The sequence below is a fragment of the Excalfactoria chinensis genome, chromosome 1, assembly GCF_039878825.1.
Source record: "Excalfactoria chinensis isolate bCotChi1 chromosome 1, bCotChi1.hap2, whole genome shotgun sequence".
Classification (NCBI taxonomy): Eukaryota; Metazoa; Chordata; class Aves; order Galliformes; family Phasianidae; genus Excalfactoria; species Excalfactoria chinensis.
Genome location: NC_092825.1, coordinates 73,554,590 through 73,574,128, shown reverse-complemented (window position 1 = coordinate 73,574,128; position 19,539 = coordinate 73,554,590). Strand labels below are relative to the sequence as shown.

General features: G+C 43.9%; 2 protein-coding genes across 3 annotated transcripts; one reads left to right on the top strand and one right to left on the bottom strand.

Annotated features, from left to right (window-relative positions):
• The first annotated feature begins 1,640 nt into the window (after positions 1 to 1,640).
• Positions 1,641 to 10,059, top strand: C1S (complement C1s). Of its 2 annotated transcripts, XM_072326413.1 has the most exons (12): positions 1,641 to 1,784; positions 2,225 to 2,280; positions 2,688 to 2,892; positions 4,112 to 4,289; positions 4,555 to 4,680; positions 5,314 to 5,513; positions 5,712 to 5,865; positions 6,107 to 6,222; positions 6,451 to 6,529; positions 6,780 to 6,917; positions 7,385 to 7,459; positions 8,814 to 10,059. In XM_072326413.1, exons 2-12 carry the CDS (start codon positions 2,243 to 2,245, stop codon positions 9,584 to 9,586), a joined length of 2,082 nt encoding a protein of 693 aa, XP_072182514.1. In that variant the 5' UTR covers positions 1,641 to 1,784; positions 2,225 to 2,242; the 3' UTR covers positions 9,587 to 10,059. The 2 variants fall into 2 exon arrangements, with proteins under 2 accessions (XP_072182514.1, XP_072182515.1); XM_072326414.1 differs by lacking the exons at positions 1,641 to 1,784; positions 2,225 to 2,280; positions 2,688 to 2,892 and adding an exon at positions 2,630 to 2,687.
• A 2,453-nt stretch (positions 10,060 to 12,512) lies between these two features.
• Positions 12,513 to 18,989, bottom strand: C1R (complement C1r). The gene is made up of 11 exons (XM_072326415.1): positions 18,850 to 18,989; positions 17,846 to 18,074; positions 17,436 to 17,628; positions 17,113 to 17,256; positions 16,758 to 16,954; positions 16,136 to 16,283; positions 15,930 to 16,051; positions 15,230 to 15,308; positions 14,661 to 14,801; positions 13,842 to 13,916; positions 12,513 to 13,616 (listed from the first exon to the last, which is right to left on the bottom strand). The coding sequence occupies exons 1-11, from the start codon at positions 18,855 to 18,857 to the stop codon at positions 12,814 to 12,816; spliced, it is 2,139 nt and encodes a 712-aa protein (XP_072182516.1). The 5' UTR covers positions 18,858 to 18,989; the 3' UTR covers positions 12,513 to 12,813.
• Between the last annotated feature and the right edge of the window lie 550 nt (positions 18,990 to 19,539).

The following is a 19,539-nucleotide window of genomic DNA, read 5'->3' as shown; positions in this document are numbered from 1 at the left end:
ACACGACCTTGTTGTTTTACAACAACAAAAATGTAAGCAAATGCAAAAAATGACATATGTTTATTTAATTTAAACATATACCTTAACATCACTGGTCTTCTGCATGAATACTTAACACTATGCAGATATGTACAGCCTTTCTTTTTTCCCACTAACTTCAATATTATTTCTCTTAATTAATGAGTATTTGCCTTCCTCCTAATTATTAATATTTACACACGTATCAATTTTGACCACTGTGGCAGATTGGCTTCTTTTACTTGTCCATTTTAAAAGGAGATTGTGACTTGAAATGCCACTGGTAGAGTTTTGGTTTTGCCCAGTTCTGAGGAGAAAATGTTTCACTGTTATTTGCTTTGTATCTTTCATCACTGTTTTCCTAGTTCTTAAAATTCCAGTTAAAAACATAATGCTACGTTCCCTAGAGGCATCAGAAGCAAAATGACATACTGTTTTCTTTTTCTTCCCATTCTCAGTTAGACAATAAAACTGACTAGGCATGTTCTTCAGGTAAATCCTTGATCCTGAATACAGTGAAGCCAATTATGATTCATCTGTAGGTGTTTTTCTCCCTTGACAATATGAAGGAGTCATGAGCTTTGCTAACACATTTTGCCTATGGCCTGTTGAAACTTGTATTTTATTTATTTATTTATTTATTTTGTTGGTTTGGTTTGTTTTTTTCAGGCCAAAATAAGCTCTGGAGCATGTTGTGCTGATTGTAAAGGGTAGAGGGTATAATGGAGTTTTGTGTCTTCATTTACATTTCAGCCCTGATGTAGCTGATTGGTGAGGTTTTCTAGAATATTAGTGGCTTTTTGGCTTGTACAGTAGTATTTTGGTCTTGGCTTGTGGGTGCTGGCTGGATTAAGGGTACCCCTTTTCTTTACGCTCTTAGTTCAAACTTGGTCCAGGGCTAAGCCTGATGAAGAGTTAGCTGCTTTTACATAAAATTCACTTGGTGAGTAGTTATAAAGAGATAGTTAGGAGTTCTTAGTGGTTCTCATAGGAGGGTGGCCATAATAAAAAACAGCAAAATAGTGCATGCTAACTACTGTTGGTATCCTCAGAGAGGTATGACTTTGAAAGACCACTACTTTTTCCTTCCCTTCCCTTCCCTTCCCTTCCCTTCCCTTCCCTTCCCTTCCCTTCCCTTCCCTTCCCTTCCCTTCCCTTCCCTTCCCTTCCCTTCCCTTCCCTTCCCTTCCCTTCCCCCTAAATACACTTCTGAAGCATAAGATTAGAAGCAGCAGCAGCCTCTGGCCACAGGTTTGCAGTCCCAGAACAGATTTCCAACAAAGTGGTCTCCAGTGCATGTTTTTCCATGCCAGAGCCCTAGGTCCATTCTTGGGTGGACTTTGCCTGTTCTACACCCTTTGTAGTTTATCTATCACTTTCTGAGGGAGGAGGAAGAGAGCAAGATGGGAGGCAGCTGAAAGCTCTGTTCCCCTCCCTTTTCCCAAAAGTCATCTGATTTCCCGAAAATCTCTAATACACACCAGATATGTGCACTCCCCCACACAGCCGGAGCCAACAAGGTTGTGCAACTTGTTCTGGAAATTCCCTCTTCTGTTGAAAGCCGGTAAGCTTTTTTTTCGTGCACCACATCCGACCGGGAAAGCTGAAAGCTACATCATACTGCTAGGGGGTGCTGCAACATTGCAGATGGAAGCTCTTCTCCCGGTACCGCAGGCTTAGATACTTTTGGAGTGAAAAGGAAGAAAAAAGAGAAGAGAGAAAAGGAAGACAAGAGTGAAGAAGTACACATGGACTAGGGAAAGAAGGTAAATATCGCAAGCTTTAGAAATGGAAGACGAAAACATTCTTGAGTGTCTCTGTCTGACAACTAGGAGGGTCAGTGCGTGCTGCCCCCATGCAGGGGTGCTGGGAAGAACGAATTGGGTCCCTTGGCTGGGAGGTGCTTTCTGTCAGTTTGTTATGCTCTATAATGCTCTTTGGAGACACTGGTGGACATAAGGGGAGGACAAGATTACCTGTGAGTAACAACCTAGAGATTACTGCTCCATTTTGTCAGCAGTGAGCCCAGCATACCTCCTCAGTGTTTGGGGTTGCTATATGCAGGAAGGAGCAGGGAATACTCTTGCATTTAAGGCAAATCACTGGTGAACTTTCCATGAGTGTGGAGTGTTAGGGTTTTTGACATGTATAATAGGCATGCAGAAGTACGGGTGACATTAGTCAATCATGTTGTTTTTTGTCCCAGGCAAAGTCCAATCCCTGAATGTTTTCTGGAAAGAAGATGCGCTTTTTCCAGATGTGGTAAGTTACTGAATCTCTGTGGTACAGGTTTATTAATAATTTCATTTTATGAAGGGTGTTTTTCTTTTAATCTAATGATTCTCTAATCTGAATGCATCTATTGCCCAAGCAGCCTTCAAAACAAGATAGTGAACTAAGACATATAATTTAAGACACTTCTATGCAATTTCTGTAACATTATCATCCCTCTGCAGCTGGAGAGAAGCAAAGAGCAAGATGGCAGTTGTGATCTTTCAGTCTGAAATTCTGCAGAAGGCAGAAGCCCCACAGCTGGTCGTTAGACCTCCAAAGACAGGAACAATGCTGTTTGCTACATACAACCAAAGACTAGCCTTTTCACTAGGGACTGCGTGCATATGCAGATGGAGAAGACTTCTGCAATGTTATCTTTCTTCCTCTTTTCTCAGGTACTTTATCTTCTTCTGTCATCCTGTCTGGGCTAATGCAGCCTCCATGTATGGTGAGATCTTGTCACCTAATTATCCTCAGGCGTACCCAAATGATCTGCAGCAATCTTGGGAAATCCAGGTCCCTCCAGGATATGGCATTCGCCTTTATTTCACGCATATAGATCTTGAACCTTCGCAGAACTGTGAATATGACTCTGTGAAGGTACTGTCCCTCCCTGTTCTCATCAAGAGAGAAAAAGACAAGAAGTCGAGGTATAGCATGTAACAGCAGGGCTGCATACAAAGCTCAAGGCTGGAATAAGAGATGCGTTATTTCTGTTATGATCCCAAATGAGCCCAAATGACTGAAAATATCTGTGCTAATGGTACCTACATTAATGTAAGTTAATTGTTAAATTGTAATGACATGAGCATTGTCTGTCAACTGAGCATGATATCCATGCTGTGTTCCTCTCGTATCTGTTGGAATAGCCCATTAATAACACCTCTGTATTGCAAAGCACAGGTACAAAAACCATGGAAATGCCCATTCTTGTAGAAAAGGCATTGAGTTTCTGTTCGTGAAATTATTCAGATTTAGTTCATGAGTGAACATAAACAATTAATGAACATGGATATAGACTGGTAACGACTAAAGTTAAAAACAATCCAGTGATCTGTGCATGGATAGTGGCTACTCAGAAAAAAAATGCAGTGGACCCAATCTTTGCATCTGTTTAAAACATAGAACCCTACTGTTTCTGCTCCATGTTGTTCCACAGGTCACAAAACATCTAACATTTCCACACAAGGAATCATAAATTAGACCATCCCATCTTGTAATAGGTATGTGTAAAAAAGTGCAATAAGGCCAAGTGCAGAGCCAGGAGACCTTGAAGGACCAGTGTGGGATTATAGAGTGGGTGTGCTTTGCCTGATGATACAACAACATACCCACTTGCAACAAACCAATATACCTGTTAGGCTGCTCTGCAGGCTGTCTACCATTGGTTTTGAAACACAGATTTAATTTGCTTGGACAGGTGGGCCCGAGGAAAGGCTGTTAGCTGAGGTCTCTCTCACATAATTTGTTATCTGAAAAATCAGAACAGGTATTTCAGAGCGGGGATGTCAGTAAGAGGAAATGTTCCTCAAGGATCTTATGTATGGCAAGAAATTTGCTCTTTAGGGATTCTGTTCAGTTGTACATTGGCTGGTTGTCTTCTGCCCTTGACCATCTCTGGATGAAAAAGCAGCTTTAGGCCCTTCTACTAACTGTGATATGGCTGTGCCCTAAGAAACTAATCTAAATGTTATGAAAAATGAATAAATGAATGCAACTTAGAAGCCTTTGATTAGTCGTCTATAAACTGTAGGACCCAAATACCAGTGATTACACATATTTCAGTAGTGAGACAAGATCTTTCTGAATTCTTCTGCAGATCCTGTCTGGTGGCCGTGTAGAAGGTTTGGTCTGCGGGAGGAAGAAAACTCATGCCCCTGGCTCCTCGATTGTGGAGGAATTTTATATCCCTTATAACACCCTGACTATGACCTTCCAATCAGACTTTTCCAATGAGGAACGTTTTACTGGTTTTGCAGCCTACTATGTTGCAGTGGGTAAGGTTAAAACAGACTCCTCTGAATCTCTGTAAGTGTTCAAGACTAGCAGGGGTGGTAAGCTGTCAGAATGGGTTTCCTTATGAAAAGGTCTTATTTAAAAGAGGTCCAGGCAGACAGGGCTGCTTTCCAATGTGTACAGTCTAAGTGCTGCCTTCAATATATTTTTTCCTTGCTGTTTGCTAGTTTTTACTTCACTTCCCCATCTTCCTCCTGCCCTTAGGGCCTGTTACTAACCCAACATATTTTCTTTTCACACTTGCAGACTTGGATGAGTGCACAGATTTTGTGGAGGAACTTTGCAGTCATTACTGTAATAATTATATTGGAGGTTATTTCTGTACCTGCCCACCAGATTATTTCCTCTATGAAGATAAGAAAACGTGTGGAGGTAAGAGATCTACATGAGTTGTGGTCAACAAAAAGAATTAATTTAGGCCAAGTGGGATACTGTGCTTGAAAGACTTCCTCTGCTATCCCTCTCAGTCCGTCACAGCAGATATATCATAATGAAAAGTACATCCCAGTGCAAATCTGAACTGGCAGTAGACTGTGACTTTGTGAATTCTTCACATTCTTCTTGTGCGTGTGTCAAGAGAGTTAAGAAACTATTATATGACCTTCTCTAAGGACTGTGATGGAGATCGCTCTTAGCATACTGTAAATCTTTTAATTCCTGACAAAACAAAGTAGTTCAAAGAAGATAAAAACACAAGGCTGAGAGAGGACACTAAGCAAGGCTGTGCAAAATTAGTGATATGCTGAAGCTGTTCCCTAGTACTGAGGACACCAGGAAGTTGTCTTCCAAAGGATGGACAAGTAGGCAAGGTAGGTCAGGCCACTAGAAGTTAAGGTCCCTTGTAAACTGAATAAGGAGTTGTGATTGTTCTCAGTTTCTTGGGAAAATGCAGTGTTAGATGTGGTTAATGCAAGTGACTGGAGATATAGCGGAAGAAGGAAAGCTCTTCTGCTTCATAATTGAACCATTTCCTTTCTGAGTCCTTTCTCTGCTCCTTAATCCTAGTGAATTGCAGTGGCAATGTCTTCACCGAGCCATCAGGGGAGATTGCTAGTCCAAACTATCCCAATCAGTACCCAGAGAACTCACAATGCAAGTACCAAGTGGTTCTGAGGCCAGGCTACTTTGTGGCATTGACCATACGCAATGAAGACTTTGATGTGGAACCAGCCGACTCACAAGGGAGTTGCCATGACAGTTTAACAGTAGGTATGGGGTAGGGAGGAAGTCACGATGCTCTGAATCTCCCCAGAGTTGTCCTCGTATTCAGAAGACTCTCTGATTGCTTAATTTCATCTATGCTGCCTTTTAAAGTTTTTGGGAATACTAAAATATAAAGTTATTAGGAATCTCTCCATGAATACATTTTGTATTTCAGCACTTCTTGTTTGTTATTTTCCCAGCTTGTCTCTGGAAAGCAGCGTTATGGTCCCTATTGTGGCAGCAGATTCCCGGGTCCTCCTGAAATCAAAACTAGGAGCAACATTCTTGACATAATTTTCCAGACAGACCACGTGGTACAGCACAAAGGCTGGAAAATACGCTATTATTCTGAGCGTGAGTACACACTTAGGAATACATTCCCTTTGCTGATGAGAAAGACCTTCCTCTGGGTCAGATTCATGGTACAACAGCATGTTCAGGCTGCTGGGTTTGCTAGTCATAGCTAAGGAGCTATTAACTAAACAGGATGCCTGTTATCTAGAGAGAATAATCACTGTGAAGAAAGAAGTTTGTTAGTTAAAGGAAAGTAAATCTTGAATCAGTTAATCATTGATTTCCTCTTATTTTTTCAAAGCCATAAGCTGTCCCCTGAGTGTCACTCCCAATTCTGTTCTTGACCCAAAGAAGGACAGGTATGTCTTCATGGACAGTGTGAAGGTGACATGTGTGGAAGGCTATGAAATTGTGAGGGTAAGTTACACAAAAAAAAGCATACGCCCTTTTTGCCCCTCCCAGCAGCTTCCTGCTGCTATTTCCCATCAGGTGTCTTGAGCAAAAGGGCTTAATGTTTTTGCCAAAGCTGTATTAAGTGCAAACTTCTTCCAGCAACTGCAGTATCCTGAGGAACCTCCACTAGAATGTCTACTTCAGATACGTTTCAGGGCCAGTGACTTACGTGTGTCATGTTCTTTTCCCTAGCAACATGACAGCATCACAACTTTTCACTCCAGTTGTCAGAACAATGGTGAATGGACCAACTCTGATTTCAGCTGTATTCGTAAGTGACCTGTCTCTGTATTGTGGGAAGCAGACTTTAATGGAGTATTTATGCTCTAAACACACTATCTCCAGACTAGGAGAACAATGAAGGACTGGGATGTGAGCATGCTGAAAGGACAGAGGAAGTAAGCATGAATGACCACACAGGGATCAGCAGAGCTGTGTGGTTTCCCATACTAGAGAATAATTGGATTGTTTGGTGAAGATACCCCTGTGACTGTCTTTGATTGTTTGTTTCTTCTCTACAGCTGTGAACTGTGGTGATCCCAGTCCTATTGACAATGGTAAATGTGAGTACATCTCTGAACTTCATGAGCCTCTGTACAAAGCTACTGTCCAGTATTTCTGCAAAGCACCCTACTATACCTTACAAAACAAAGGGGAAGGTAAGTATTGTGTCTGCTACAGAAACATATTTATTTGATGAAAGGCCTAAGAATTAGTACTGTCATTGTCATGGGGATGGACCCATTAAGTCAAGGCTGTGAAAAGATTCTTACTGGTGTGGGGTTGCAGGCAGCAGTTTTGTGTTGCTCCTGTGTTTAATAGACTGACATAATGTCTATAATAGGGGTGTTAACCTTAAATGTATTAGCAAGTCCTGTCTCCTTTTGTCCGGTGTATGAACCACAGAGATTTTTACCACACATTTCTGGTTGAGAAGTAAAGGAGTAGATGCCCCCTTCTAAACAGGGGCAGAAGCACCCTGATGGAGTTCTCCGCTTTTAGAGAGATCAAGCTGTACTTGCTTTGGAAATGATAAGGTTAATACACTGTCTTATACAGTGGCACTGCTTACACTCTCTTCAGCTTGATTGTGTCCTTCTGGCACTCTTTTCTTATGTTTTCAAAGCGGTGTATCAGTGCTCAGCCAGTGGACAATGGATCAATGAAGAAATGGGAACAGAGCTGCCAACATGTGTTGCAGGTACTATAAAAACCTGTGAATACATATGCATACATAGTAACAAAGACCCATGCTTCTTTCATTTACTCTGTTTCTGTGTACTTTCAAGTGTGCACATTCAGTTATTCAGATCTCTGACTGTTTTGTGCATAGCAAAAAGACTGACAGGTCAAAAGAGATGTGCAGCAATACCAGGTCTCTCTTTCCTCACTCCCTCCTAAACAATACTGAGAGCTGTAGCTTCTCTTCAAACCCTGCTTGGGTTCAGTTTCCATCAATCTCTGGTGATGTGGCACTATAGGGAAAAGACTTTCACCACTCTTTCTTGAAGTCTAAATCTAAAACCTAAGCGCTTTAGAAGTGCATGTCCTTCAGTATTCAGCAACACTTAACGGGTCGGAAAGCTTAAGCAATATCTCTATCCAAGACTTTCTTGTCCTCTCATTGTATTTATGAGAGAAACAGAGGAGGAAAGTTCATGGGTACATGTCTGCTCCTCACTGCTGGCAGTTGTGGCTGAGTATTAACTTACAAATCATAAAGAGAATTAAAAGTTCTATGTATTCTGGACACTGTTCAGCTTAACAACCTTTCTTAATGGAGGCAGAATTCCTATTGCAATCTGCACATGATGCCTCTTTGCTACTCCAAACCCCTAAAGCATCATTTTAAAGTACAAGGCCCAGCTGAAGATTGATCAACTCTCTTCTGAGCCCAAGTCAGTCAGTGACTCAGACTGTACCAGTGTACAGTGCAAAAGACAAAATTAAAGATGAAGCTCAAATAACATTCAACCAAAAAGAAGGTTACAAAGAATGTGAAGCCAGATTTTCTCAGAGGGATGCAGAGACACAAGGCAATAAAAGGCAATGAGCACATATTTTAACAAAATAAATTCTGATAGTGTTTAAGGCGAAATATTTCTCAGAGCACTGAAGCCGTGGGCCAGAGAGGCTGGGTAATCACCAGCCTTAGAAATGCTCATAAGTTGCCTGGCAGAGCCAAGGAGCAACCTTGCTTTGCAGTCAGGAAGATGGGGGAAGGGCAGCTAGGGGTTAGCAGGGGTTGAGCCAGGATGTCCAGAGGCCACTTCTTCTGCTTCATTTGAACTGGAAGCTACTTACCAGCTATATTTCCTTAATCTCTGACAATATGAATCAGTGTTCAATGTAAAGCACACAATGTAAAAAGCAATCAACTTCCTATCTATGTAATAATGACCAGCCTTATTTTTGCCTTATTGTTGCTCAGAATCAAAAATGATCTAGAAGATACAAGAAAGTGGGGACTATGGGCATTTTAGTATTGCCAGGTAAACTTCTGTTTGTAACTGCTAATTCTCCCACCTGGTTCCTCTTTTTTCTTTTCCTTCTAGTCTGCGGCATACCTAGTAATCCTATCCAAGAGACAGGAAGGATTTTTGGAGGCACTCGTGCAGAAAAAGGCAACTTTCCCTGGCAGGTGTTTTTTGAACACCCAAGAGGAGCTGGCGTGCTCATCTCTGAAAGATGGGTAATGACTGCAGCTCATGTGCTGGATGGATATGACATGCCTAATATGTTTGTTGGGACAATCAATGTTGGCGGAAGAGCTTTGTACGAAGATGGCAAGAGGCTGGTTCCAGAGGCATCATTCATCCATCCAGGCTGGAAGAGGCTGCCCACAGGCTCCCAGAGGACTGATTTTGATAATGATATTGCACTACTAAAGCTGAAGGAACCTGTGGAGATGGGTCCAAACATCTCACCCCTCTGTCTTCCTGGTAAATCGCCTGAATATGAGCTACAAGTAGGGACTCTAGGCTATATTGCTGGCTGGGGGTTGAGAGAGAAAGGAAGGCTGCCCATTTATCTTTGGAAGGCCCAGATTCCTGTGGTGGACATGGACAAGTGCCGTTCTGTGAAACCGGAGGGCTCTGCCGATTCCAGTGCATACCGATTCACTGACAATATGATCTGTGCTGGTGGTGACAAGGACAGCTGTAAGGGGGATAGTGGTGGAGCCTATTCCATCCAAGATCCTCTTAATAGCAGACAGTCCTATGTGGCTGGGTTGATCTCCTGGGGACCAAGGTGTGGTACCTTTGGTCTCTACACCAAGGTTGTGCGTTATGTGGACTGGATTACAGAGACCATGAATAAGCATTAGATGAAGAAGCTCAGCAGAATTAGCTGATTAGTTCCTTCTCCCTTTAGCACAGTCACTCTTCCTAAATGTGATGGTTACATGTTCTGGTAGTAAGACCGGCTGTGATTCCATTCACTTTTCATGTATAACAGGGTAACTCACTGTATCTGTGCAGAGGGAGTAGAGAGTCAGGAATATGTATTGTTTTTTCTCTCTGTCACTATGACTGGTAAGGGAATTTCACTTTCTTCTTCCATGCATTACTATGAGGAAGATGCTATTCTGTATAAGGAGGCTCCTTCTGCTTCCTCTCAGTTTTTCTGTTTCATTTTTCCCACTTGATGAAGACCCACCCTTGACCTACCTGACAGGGAGATTACAATGAAGAGGAGAGAGAATAATTGTTAGTCCCTAGGTTCAAAGCCTAGTTTCTGATTTCTGTATTTTCTATATTGCTTAGAATATCTAATGCCATTAAAGGATGTCCAAACTTGCTTCTCATGTGTGCATTGTCTCAGTCTAAACCTAGATCTCCCTGAAACTCCTTAAATCAAGAACTGAGTCACATGCTGAACCATACTCTTCAAAAAGGTAAAGAGAGACAAGAGACACTGGAACATGTACCACAGAAGACTGGGGAACCTCTGTCATGCTGAGTATCTTCAAAGCTTGCCTAGGCAGGACCCTCAAGCTCCGAAGCTCCATGTTGCTATTGTGTGTGGGCTCATCTCAGCTTTCATCTTATGGAGCACAGAGAGGAACTGTTCTTCCAGGACAGTTAAGACTGCATTTTTAGCCCATCTGTGGAATCTGTTTGACATCAAATTGAATTGAAGTCAGCTGTGTACCCCGGGGGTCAAAAGAGCCAGCCATACCCTGGGATGCATCAGGCTCAGCACTGATAGTGGCAGGAGGAAAAGGGATTGTCCCACTCTGCTCTACTGTAGCCTCACCTTGAGGACTGCATGCAGTTTTGGGGACCACAGTATAAGAAGATGTAAAACTATTGGAGAGAACACAAAGCAGGGCAACAAAGATGGTGGAGAGTCTGGAGGAGAATCCCTTAGCTCAACACAGAGGAGGCTGCTGGGAGGCCTCATGGCAGCCAGCATCTCCTCTCTAGGGAAGCAGAGAAGTAATGCTGAACTCTGCTGTCAGGAGGGAATGGAACTGTGCTGGGGAGGGGTAGGTGGGGTTAGGGAAAGGTTCTTCCGCAGAGGGTGGTGGGACCCTGGAACAGGCTGCCCATGGCAGGGGGCATGGCCCCAAGCTGCTGGGGTTCAAGGAGCATTTCTACACTGCTCTCAGACATATAGACTGATTTTTTGGTGGTCCTGGGGCCAGGAATAGGATAGTTTCTACAGAGACTGGGGGAAAACTGTCTATCTTCCTTGCCAGGTGCCCAAATTTTCCTAGCTTACTGAAGAGCAGAAGATATTTATGATGGCTTCTTGTCATTTTTTTCCCCCTAATTTTTACAATGACTGAAGAGTTGGATATCTTGTTGTTTTTGTCACCTGAACACACTGAGCATCCCAGAAATTCTGTTTCTGGAATATTCCCTAACTGCATGTGCTGCAGTCTCCCTTCCCTCCCCAGGGATTAATTCATTGCTCCTGTGGAACTGGACATCTTACTTAATAGCTGGCTGAATGAGATTCATCAGTGTGCCCAGGTGGCCAAGAAAGCCAATGGCATGCTGGCTAGTATCAGAAATAGCGCAGTCAGCAGGACCACCAGGGGGGTGGCTCTTGTGAGGCTGCACCTCAGGCACCGTTTTTCGGCGTTCTGGAGCATGTCCAAAGAAGGGCAAAAAATGTGGTGAAGGATCCGGAACAAAAGTTTCATGAAGCGCAGCTGAGGGATCTGGGATTGTTCAGACTGGAGAAGAGGAGGCTCAGGGGATACCTTATTGCTCTCTGCAATTACCTGAAAGGAGATTGTGGTGAGGTGGGGTTCAACCCCCTTTCCCGGATAACTAGCGATAGCACAAGAGGTAATGGCCATAAGTTGCACCAGGGGAGGTTCAGATTGCATACTAGGAAAAATTTCTTCTCAGAAGGAGTTGTGAAGTACTGGCATGGGCTGCCCAGGGAAGTCTTGGAGTCACCATCCCTGGAGGTTTCCATGAAAAGGGTAGACGTGGCACTGGGAGACGTGGTTTAGTGGGCATGGTGATAATGGGTTGATGGTTGGAGCAGATGATCTTAGTGGTCCTCTCCGACCCTAATGATTCTGTGAATTTGCAGTCTTACACTTACATGCCTTTGTTCTGTTTTGCCCATTAAACTTGCAGAATCAACAGAATTCTGACTTCTGGAGGTCATGAGTGAGTTCATATCAGGTATACAATTTCACAGATCAGTCCTCAGGGTATATTAACTTGAAAGCAAATGAGGTCTTGGTGCTAGAGAAATGGACCTGGATCACAGGTCTTGCTCTGAAAACAGAGCAAGAACCCAGAGTTCTCCTGCCTCAAGAAGAAGGTTCTGTGGTAACAAAACTACTTAAGAGATGACTGCAAAGAATATCCACAACACTAGAGGCATCTTCTCTCTGAGTCAGAATCATTTTAGAGCTACTTTTCTGCAGCTAGAACTGTATTTCATATAGTATACAAAAAAATCTGCCATCAGATTCTGCACAGTAAATATTCCTGGAAACTTTCCTTCACAAGTCTGACTGTTGCATTCCTTGTCTTTTGAATGTGGCATTACAGAGTTGACTCTTGACTCCCTTGAAGCCATCTGCAGTTTCAGACACCTGTTTTCTCCAGCAATTATTTTAATATTCATAGCCTTTGGCTGATGCCGGTGGGTATATGCACACTGTACTCAGCGCATCCTCCAAGGTTTGCTGCACTGCAAACTTTCCACAGAATGTGGCCTACAAAATTAGACTGTAGTATTTTGATGATACTGCCAGCACTTTAGACAATGGTAAATTTGCTGCCATGAGATCTCTGATTTTATTAAAGCTTCATCCAATACCACAACTGCATTTGGAAGAACTAGAACATGTATAAAGGCTTCCCACAAACTGCTGGTGGGACAGCAATTTTGCTAAGTTTTGATGGTACCAACAAAAATTCATCAGACAACATGATGGTTTTCAGAAATGCTTGTGATTAAGATTACATGGTCTCTGTGTTTGAAAAGTCTTTAGGACAATGACAAAAGCTTTGGATATGATCTTCTGTATCTGGAAATCCATATGGTATCAGGGATTCTTCAGCTGGACAAGAACATTTAGAGCCCATCCTCCTTTATTATCCCTTTGATCCAGTCCAAATAGCTGAGGACCTTGGTGTAGAAGCCATAACCTTGGGCACAGCCGATACCCCAAGAAACAATACCTGTAGCCACCCACCGACCGCTTTCCATGTCTAACACTGTGAGGACACTCCCACTATCTCCCTGGCATGTATCTCGTTTTTCCCTGCGGAAGCCAGCGCAGAACATGTTCTCAGAGAAGACCATAGGTTTCCCTCTATTCTTACTATCCAGCCAACTCTGGCATTTCTCCCTAGAAATTGCTGGTAGCTGCACGTATTTCAAATGATTTGAAAGAAAGTTTTTTTCCACACCAAAGCCACTCACATAGCCCATGTACCCATCCATGTAGAATGTGGTGTTGCTAGTATCTGGGAGACAGATGGGTAGTACTGTAGGGCCTAGGATTACTGGGTGTTTCAGTTCCAGCAGTGCTATGTCTCCGTTGTAGTTCTGCTCATCGTTAGGATTGTAATCAGGATGGACAAAGATCCTGCGTACAGGGTGGTTCCCCATCTTGTAGAGCTCTTCTACATCAGTGTGGCCAAGAAAAACGTTAGCATCCTCTGTTAGCTGATCTAGGCTTAGGTTGTACCTTGCTGACCCTTTGGGGAAGATGGTGTGGGCAGCAGTCAAGATCCAGCGATCACTCAGGAGCGCTCCACCTCCACGTCCATTGATTTCAGTCAGAGCCTGCCAAGGGAAATTGCCCTTGCCTGCTCTCTCACCACCCACAATCCTCTGGACTTTAATAACAGGCTGGTCCGGCTTCCCACACACTGAGGAGAAAGGCAAGGAGAACATGACATCCTTCATTGCTCTGGCTTGTCTCTCTTTCCTACACCATCACTGTTCACCTTATTTTTGTCTTCCTGGATGTATTTCCCTGTCCTTCGTCATTGACACCATCACTCTCACTCTCCTCTCTGCATGTTATCCCTGCTTTGTACTGGTGATAAGCATTGCTTGGTAGACACCAGACAACGGCATAGTTTTTTACTGACCTGGCAAGCAGGCAGGAATCCTCTCCTGGCCATCTCGATCCACCCAGGTTCCCTCAGAAGAACAGGTGTATCTATCTGTAGGATGAGATGGGAGTGAATAAGACCCAGAGCTGCATATTCTTTGCCCAACTTGCATGCCAACTCTGAGGCCTACTGAAGAACTGTGGGTCTGTGTTGCCAATCAGGAACGGATTTAGGTGCATTTATTTTTATTTATCCATTTTTGTGGCCAGGGCAAGGAAATCATGGACTTTTTATGTTTTTCTTGTCACCAAAAGTCGTAAGTCATCAAATCACACCTCGGGTGCAAAAAGGCAAGTGAATGGTTTGGAATGGTCCCTTAATTTTTCTGACTTGCAACACAGATTTTTTCTTCATGTATGTTATTTAGCCTCTAGATGTCTCTGCTGTTGGACAGTATTCCAAAGAGAGTCAGCAGCTACAGTGGAGTGAGTTTGGAGTTTATTTATTGGCATCTGGAGCAATGTGAATTTCTGCGATTGGGTTGCAGCAAATTGATGCATTGTGCTTCAGATTTCGGTGACAGAATGAAATCTGTCTGCAGGTGACTCTCACAAGAATCACAAATTAAGCCTTCAACAAAAGTTAAGGAGAGCCTGAAGGAGGGATAGGAAGGACTCTGGGAATGAAGTAAGGTTGCATGAAACCTCAGGAGCTATGCTGCAGAGCCAAGAAAAGGTTGGAAAGCCTTCACAGGAGCCTCAAGACTGGAGAGTAGAGATTAGGAAAATTCTAAGTGGAGATAGCAGTGGGCTTTTTATTTCAGTATTTCAATATTTGTGTGTGATCAGAACTCACCACCTCCTCCTCTGGTGACAATGTGATAATATGGTTCATTGCACTGGTACGTGATCACTGACTGGTAGGTGTTGTTTGCAGGCTTGCTAACATAACTGAATATCCCATTGGTGAGTTCTGCAGGGATGCCACAGTTCACAACTACAAAAAAAGAAAGAGAAGAAAAAAAGAGATGAGTAAAAGACAACCTTAATACCTGTAGGTTAAAGCTTGATTTGGACTGCGGCCATGTTGTGAAGGATGGTGAAGACCAATTAGTACAGTGGGAAGAGAGAGGTTGTACCAAAATGCATCCCAAACTGTGATCTTCTGCTTTTAGTTGTTACAACATGGTATTGCCTTCTTAATGACACCTTATGCATTTCTGTAGGGGAGGAAAAACATTTAGGTTTTTGGAAACAAAAGGTGTAATGAGAGTTAACAGTGGACTAAGTGGCCTTTACAGTCCTTTCAGTCAGCATACCTGTAAGTCTATGGTCAAAAACAAACTGAGTCACAGATGAACTCCCTGCATACTCTAGGGAATAACTTAGAGCAAGGGACAAAATTCCAGCACTCAGCTCACTCACTTTCACAGTGGGGCATGGGTTGATGCCACGTCCCATCAGCCTGGCAGACAGCAGTGAAGGACAGCAGCTTTCGGTTGCCCTGCACAAAAAAACAACAAACAGACAAAAACCCCATTGCTTCCTGCAGGGAGCCTCATATTCCCTTCACATAACACACAAATTCCCTTCCCTCACACTAAAATATTATTCTAACTGCCTGTCTTTCTACTGCTCCCTTGCAGCACTGTGTTCCAGTTGCTGGCCTCTCCCCTTGCTGCCTTCCTTCCATCTTGTGTTTGCTACAGGCTACAAATTATGCATAAAGAGCCAAAATGTAAGCAGCCAGCAACCATAAACATTTGAAAGGTCTGAGGCGCTAGCAGTAGAGAGGCCTGACAGCAGGATGGCAATGAAAGCAGGTAGCATATTCTGCTTCAAGTCTGATTTCATATCCTCTCAAAGAGAGACTCTTGTTTACCAGTTCTTCCTGAGATCTTTGTTCTCTCAACTACAGAGGCTTGCCTTTTTTGACAAAGAACATACAAGGAAGGAGACTAGGAAAAGCGAAAACACTGGGAAAAAAAATGCCTACAGATGCATGGAAAAATAGAAACTGCAAGAGATCGCCAGGAGTGAAATGTCTAAAGAGAACTTTACTGAAAGTTGAAAGATGTGGACTGAAGACAGAATACAGCTGAAGGGAGATGAGAAGGGATCTCACCTCCACCAAGTTATAGCCAGTCTGGCAGCTGACAATGAAATAGTCCTGATATCGATACACAGGTCGCAGGTCTCTGATGATGGTAAACTGATCCCATGGGACAGGCTGTGGGCACCGTATTCCTGTTAGAAAAGGGAATCAAGTGGGTGGTTATTAATAAAACGTGTAGATAGGCTCTGGTAGTCACTGGGGAGGAGATATCTTACTCTCTGAGGTGTAGTGGATCTTCCAACCACGACTGAACCCTGATTCATCAGTGAAGAAGAGTATGTCCACCTCATTGCTTTTGGTTTCTATGCTGCCAGGTGACTTCTTGCCACAGAATTCACCAATCTCACTCCCTCGTGCTTGGATCTAATGACAAAATCAAGTATCTCAGGGACAGAAACATACATGTCTTCAGTATCCCTATCTCAATCCAGACCAAGTTTGCCAAAATGCCTAATGACAGGTGGGCTGGTGGTCTGACCCATCTTTGCTGATGGCTGCTGCACTGAACAGAACAAATGAGTGACCAAATACAAGCTCTACTTCTCCTTTATTGTGGGAGTCAGAGCTATCAACCAATCTGATTGATTCAAATTGAATCCTGAGACTAAAGAAAAAGCACATTTTGCTCCATTCACAGGAACATGTGACCCAGAGCCTCTTGGTCTCAGGACAATGGCAATTAAAGGTTCTGAGGGAGGGACAAGGGAACAACTCAGTTTTCCACAGTGGGGCACTCTTTTTGTACTAATCCTGTATTTCTCATGCTAGTAGTGGTATCTACAGAATTCCTGTTCTGCCCTGGCAGCAGGGCTTGAAGGAGAAGCTCATTTCCAGTACCTTGAGCTGATCATAGGGACAATGGACTTGCTGGTGGTCATCAATCTCAAAAGGTTCCAAGAACTTTAGGATGATAGACAGGCCTTTTTGCAGACGGATGCTGTAGTTACAATGGAGGTCTTCAGGATAGGGGTGGGGGTAATCAGGGCTGCTCAGGTACCCAGATGCCTCTGTGAACAACTCACTGCTGCACTCCACTGGTGTAGAGGAAGAAAGCAAAGATCACGGGATGGGACTGTGCCAGCTGCTGTCCCGTTAACTGCTTCTTAAACCACTTCTGCCGCCTTTCCCGACTGAAGGGCTCCTGCTCTGGAATCCTTCGTATTCCATCCGATCTTTCAGACTTTCAGTTTACCTTTGCAGGAGTGGTAGTCACTTTGGAGCTGATAGCCAGGTCGGCAAGAACAGAAGTAGCCACCCACATAGTTGTGACAGATTTGCTGGCACCGAAGCCCCTCATCATCCTCAGCAGCATTGTTAGGATCACATTCATCAAGATCTGAAGAGGTAAGAGATGCTGGGTTAAGACAAGGAAAGTGTCAAACCTATCTGCTGTACACTGAAAGTATACAGAGATCAGTATCTTTGCTCAAGGAATCACTTGATTTGCCCGTCAAGGAGGAAAATTAGGTGGACCCGCAAAGCTTCTTTATGCATGACAGATAGTCTCCTACTCACCCACAGCTTTATAATAGGCCAGGAAGCCCCTGTAGGGAATGACAGTGCCATTGTCTTCATTGGAGAAATCAGAGTGAAATGAAAGATGCATCCTGTTTCCCTTAGATACAAACTCCTTTCTTCCTGGATGATTGCCTGTGGTTGACCCAAGCTGCCCACAATATCGCCCCAAGCTCTTCTTGTCTGCTCTGATCTGCCAAGGTTAAGGGGAAATCACTGTAGCCTCATAAAAGTCAGAAATGCACCACTAATATCCAGCCACAAAATGCCAGTATCTGCTTCACCTGTTACCGTCTTTAGCTCCTTCCCAATCCTCTGTGGGGAATGTCAGAGGAAGCCTCATGAATGAACAGCATGCCTCTAGATTCCCATTTCCAGTCACCAATTGCCCCAGATATCTATCCACATACCTTAACATAGTCATAGAAACAGCTCTCTGATGGCTCCAGGTCAAAATATCTGAAGGTCAGCTTCACCACATAGCCTTTGGGAACAACGATATCCCAACTGCTGATGTTATTGTTGGGGTATGGCTTGGGATAATTTGGGGATCTGATCTCCCCAAATAACTTTCTTGGCACTGAACTGGAACTGATCACTCCAGAAAAGAGGATGGCCCACAGGAGAAAAGGAGTGTGCCTGTGAACATGGCAAGCAAATTATGACATTGCACAAAACTCAGTCGTCCAAAATCAGGGGAGAGACTTCACAGATGGCTTGCATGCTGCCTAACAAAATGCAAACATGAAAGGCCTAGCTGCAGGATCTAGCTTCTAACTCAGATCACTCAGGAACAAGTAGAACCACGGAAATGAAAGCACTGGAGCACTGACCAGCTCCAGCAAGGTGTCATGATCCAGCCAAAGAGATCTGTTCCCCTGGCAAGCACTTTGAGGGAACACGGGTGAATTTCCCAAGCAGAGTCTGTTTGTTCCCAGCAGCCAGGGGCTAGGTTCCTCAGAAGCACTGTAAGCATGGTTCCCCCTTGCTCTGAGCCAGTGGATCATTTCTGATTGTCTCTAGTTTAGGGTTCTGCCTCATTCACGTGGTCAGTATCTGAAGATCTCAATCTCAGCTTACTAATGAACAATCTCGCAGTGCCTCCAGTGTAACCCTCAGCCCAGTCAAGCTCAAGTCATCTCCCTGAAAAAAAATCTGGCTCTTATTTGTTTCTCTTTCTTTTTCCTCTCCCTCTCCGGGAAATGGAACTATCAGTACTCCTCCAAAACACTTCCATTGCCCAGATCTCATGAAAAGATCCGCCAGGTTGATCCTTCTTCCTTAGCCCTAGCAAAGGTTTAACGGAGGGACAGCAAGCACCAATAAGCCTTTTTGACCTGTTCACCTCCCTGGAAGAGCCTAATCGCCCACCACCCACTCGGAAAGGCGTTGCGTTCCCGCTCCCCACACTCACATCTCCATGCGCTCGACCGCGGTGCCCGCTGCTCTCTCCCTGCCCGTTCTGCCCGAGTCCGAGCTGCACGAACCCCAACTGCGAGCGGGAGGCAGTGAGAGCAGTGGGTGGGGAAGCAGAACCGAGCTGCGGGCAGCCGGGACGGGACCGGCAGCATCCAGCACGGCGTCTGCTGCCCTCTGCTGCCCAGCTGCTGCAGCTCCGAAAGAACACCGGCTTTGGGGGGCTCTTAAATCTTAACCAGGCAAAAGCAGGCTTTCATTTCTACAGAAGAGGGCAAGCTGCAATTCAGGCTTTCATCAACACAGTGCCCAAGCCTTGTACTGAGCTTCACATACTTCAGAGTTTCACAGCTTTCACATTTTGGTGTAACACCATCCTAGTGTTTTCTCTTTGAATTACAGATGCGGAGAAGTTAATGAGTTTCTTGCATTGAAATCGTGCAAAATAATCCACAGCTACAAAAACATGTTGAATGATGAGGAAAATGGTGTTTATAAAAGAAGGAAGAAAGCTTTTCAAGGATGTTTATGAAAGTGCACTGAATAAAAGATCACGTAAATGTGCAGTTAGTGCCTCTGTAATAACAATGTATGGCTCCAAACATCTGAATCATGATTAAGGAGGGAATATTATACTGCTGCTTCCTAGCATATGAATGTGAGTAGCCTCAGTTTTATGCTGTGGTGG

Excerpts from the sequence above, each read along its gene's own strand:
- C1S (XM_072326413.1), top strand. The coding sequence starts at position 2,243 with ATGTTTTCTGGAAAGAAGATGCGCTTTTTCCAGATGTG. Across the intron at positions 4,290-4,554 it reads AGCCTACTATGTTGCAGTGG|ACTTGGATGAGTGCACAGAT; the intron begins GTAAGGTTAAAA and ends TCACACTTGCAG. Across the intron at positions 5,866-6,106 it reads AATACGCTATTATTCTGAGC|CCATAAGCTGTCCCCTGAGT; the intron begins GTGAGTACACAC and ends ATTTTTTCAAAG.
- C1R (XM_072326415.1), bottom strand. Across the intron at positions 17,257-17,435 it reads GGCCTATTATAAAGCTGTGG|ATCTTGATGAATGTGATCCT; the intron begins GTGAGTAGGAGA and ends TTACCTCTTCAG. Across the intron at positions 16,955-17,112 it reads TGACTACCACTCCTGCAAAG|TGGAGTGCAGCAGTGAGTTG; the intron begins GTAAACTGAAAG and ends CCTCTACACCAG.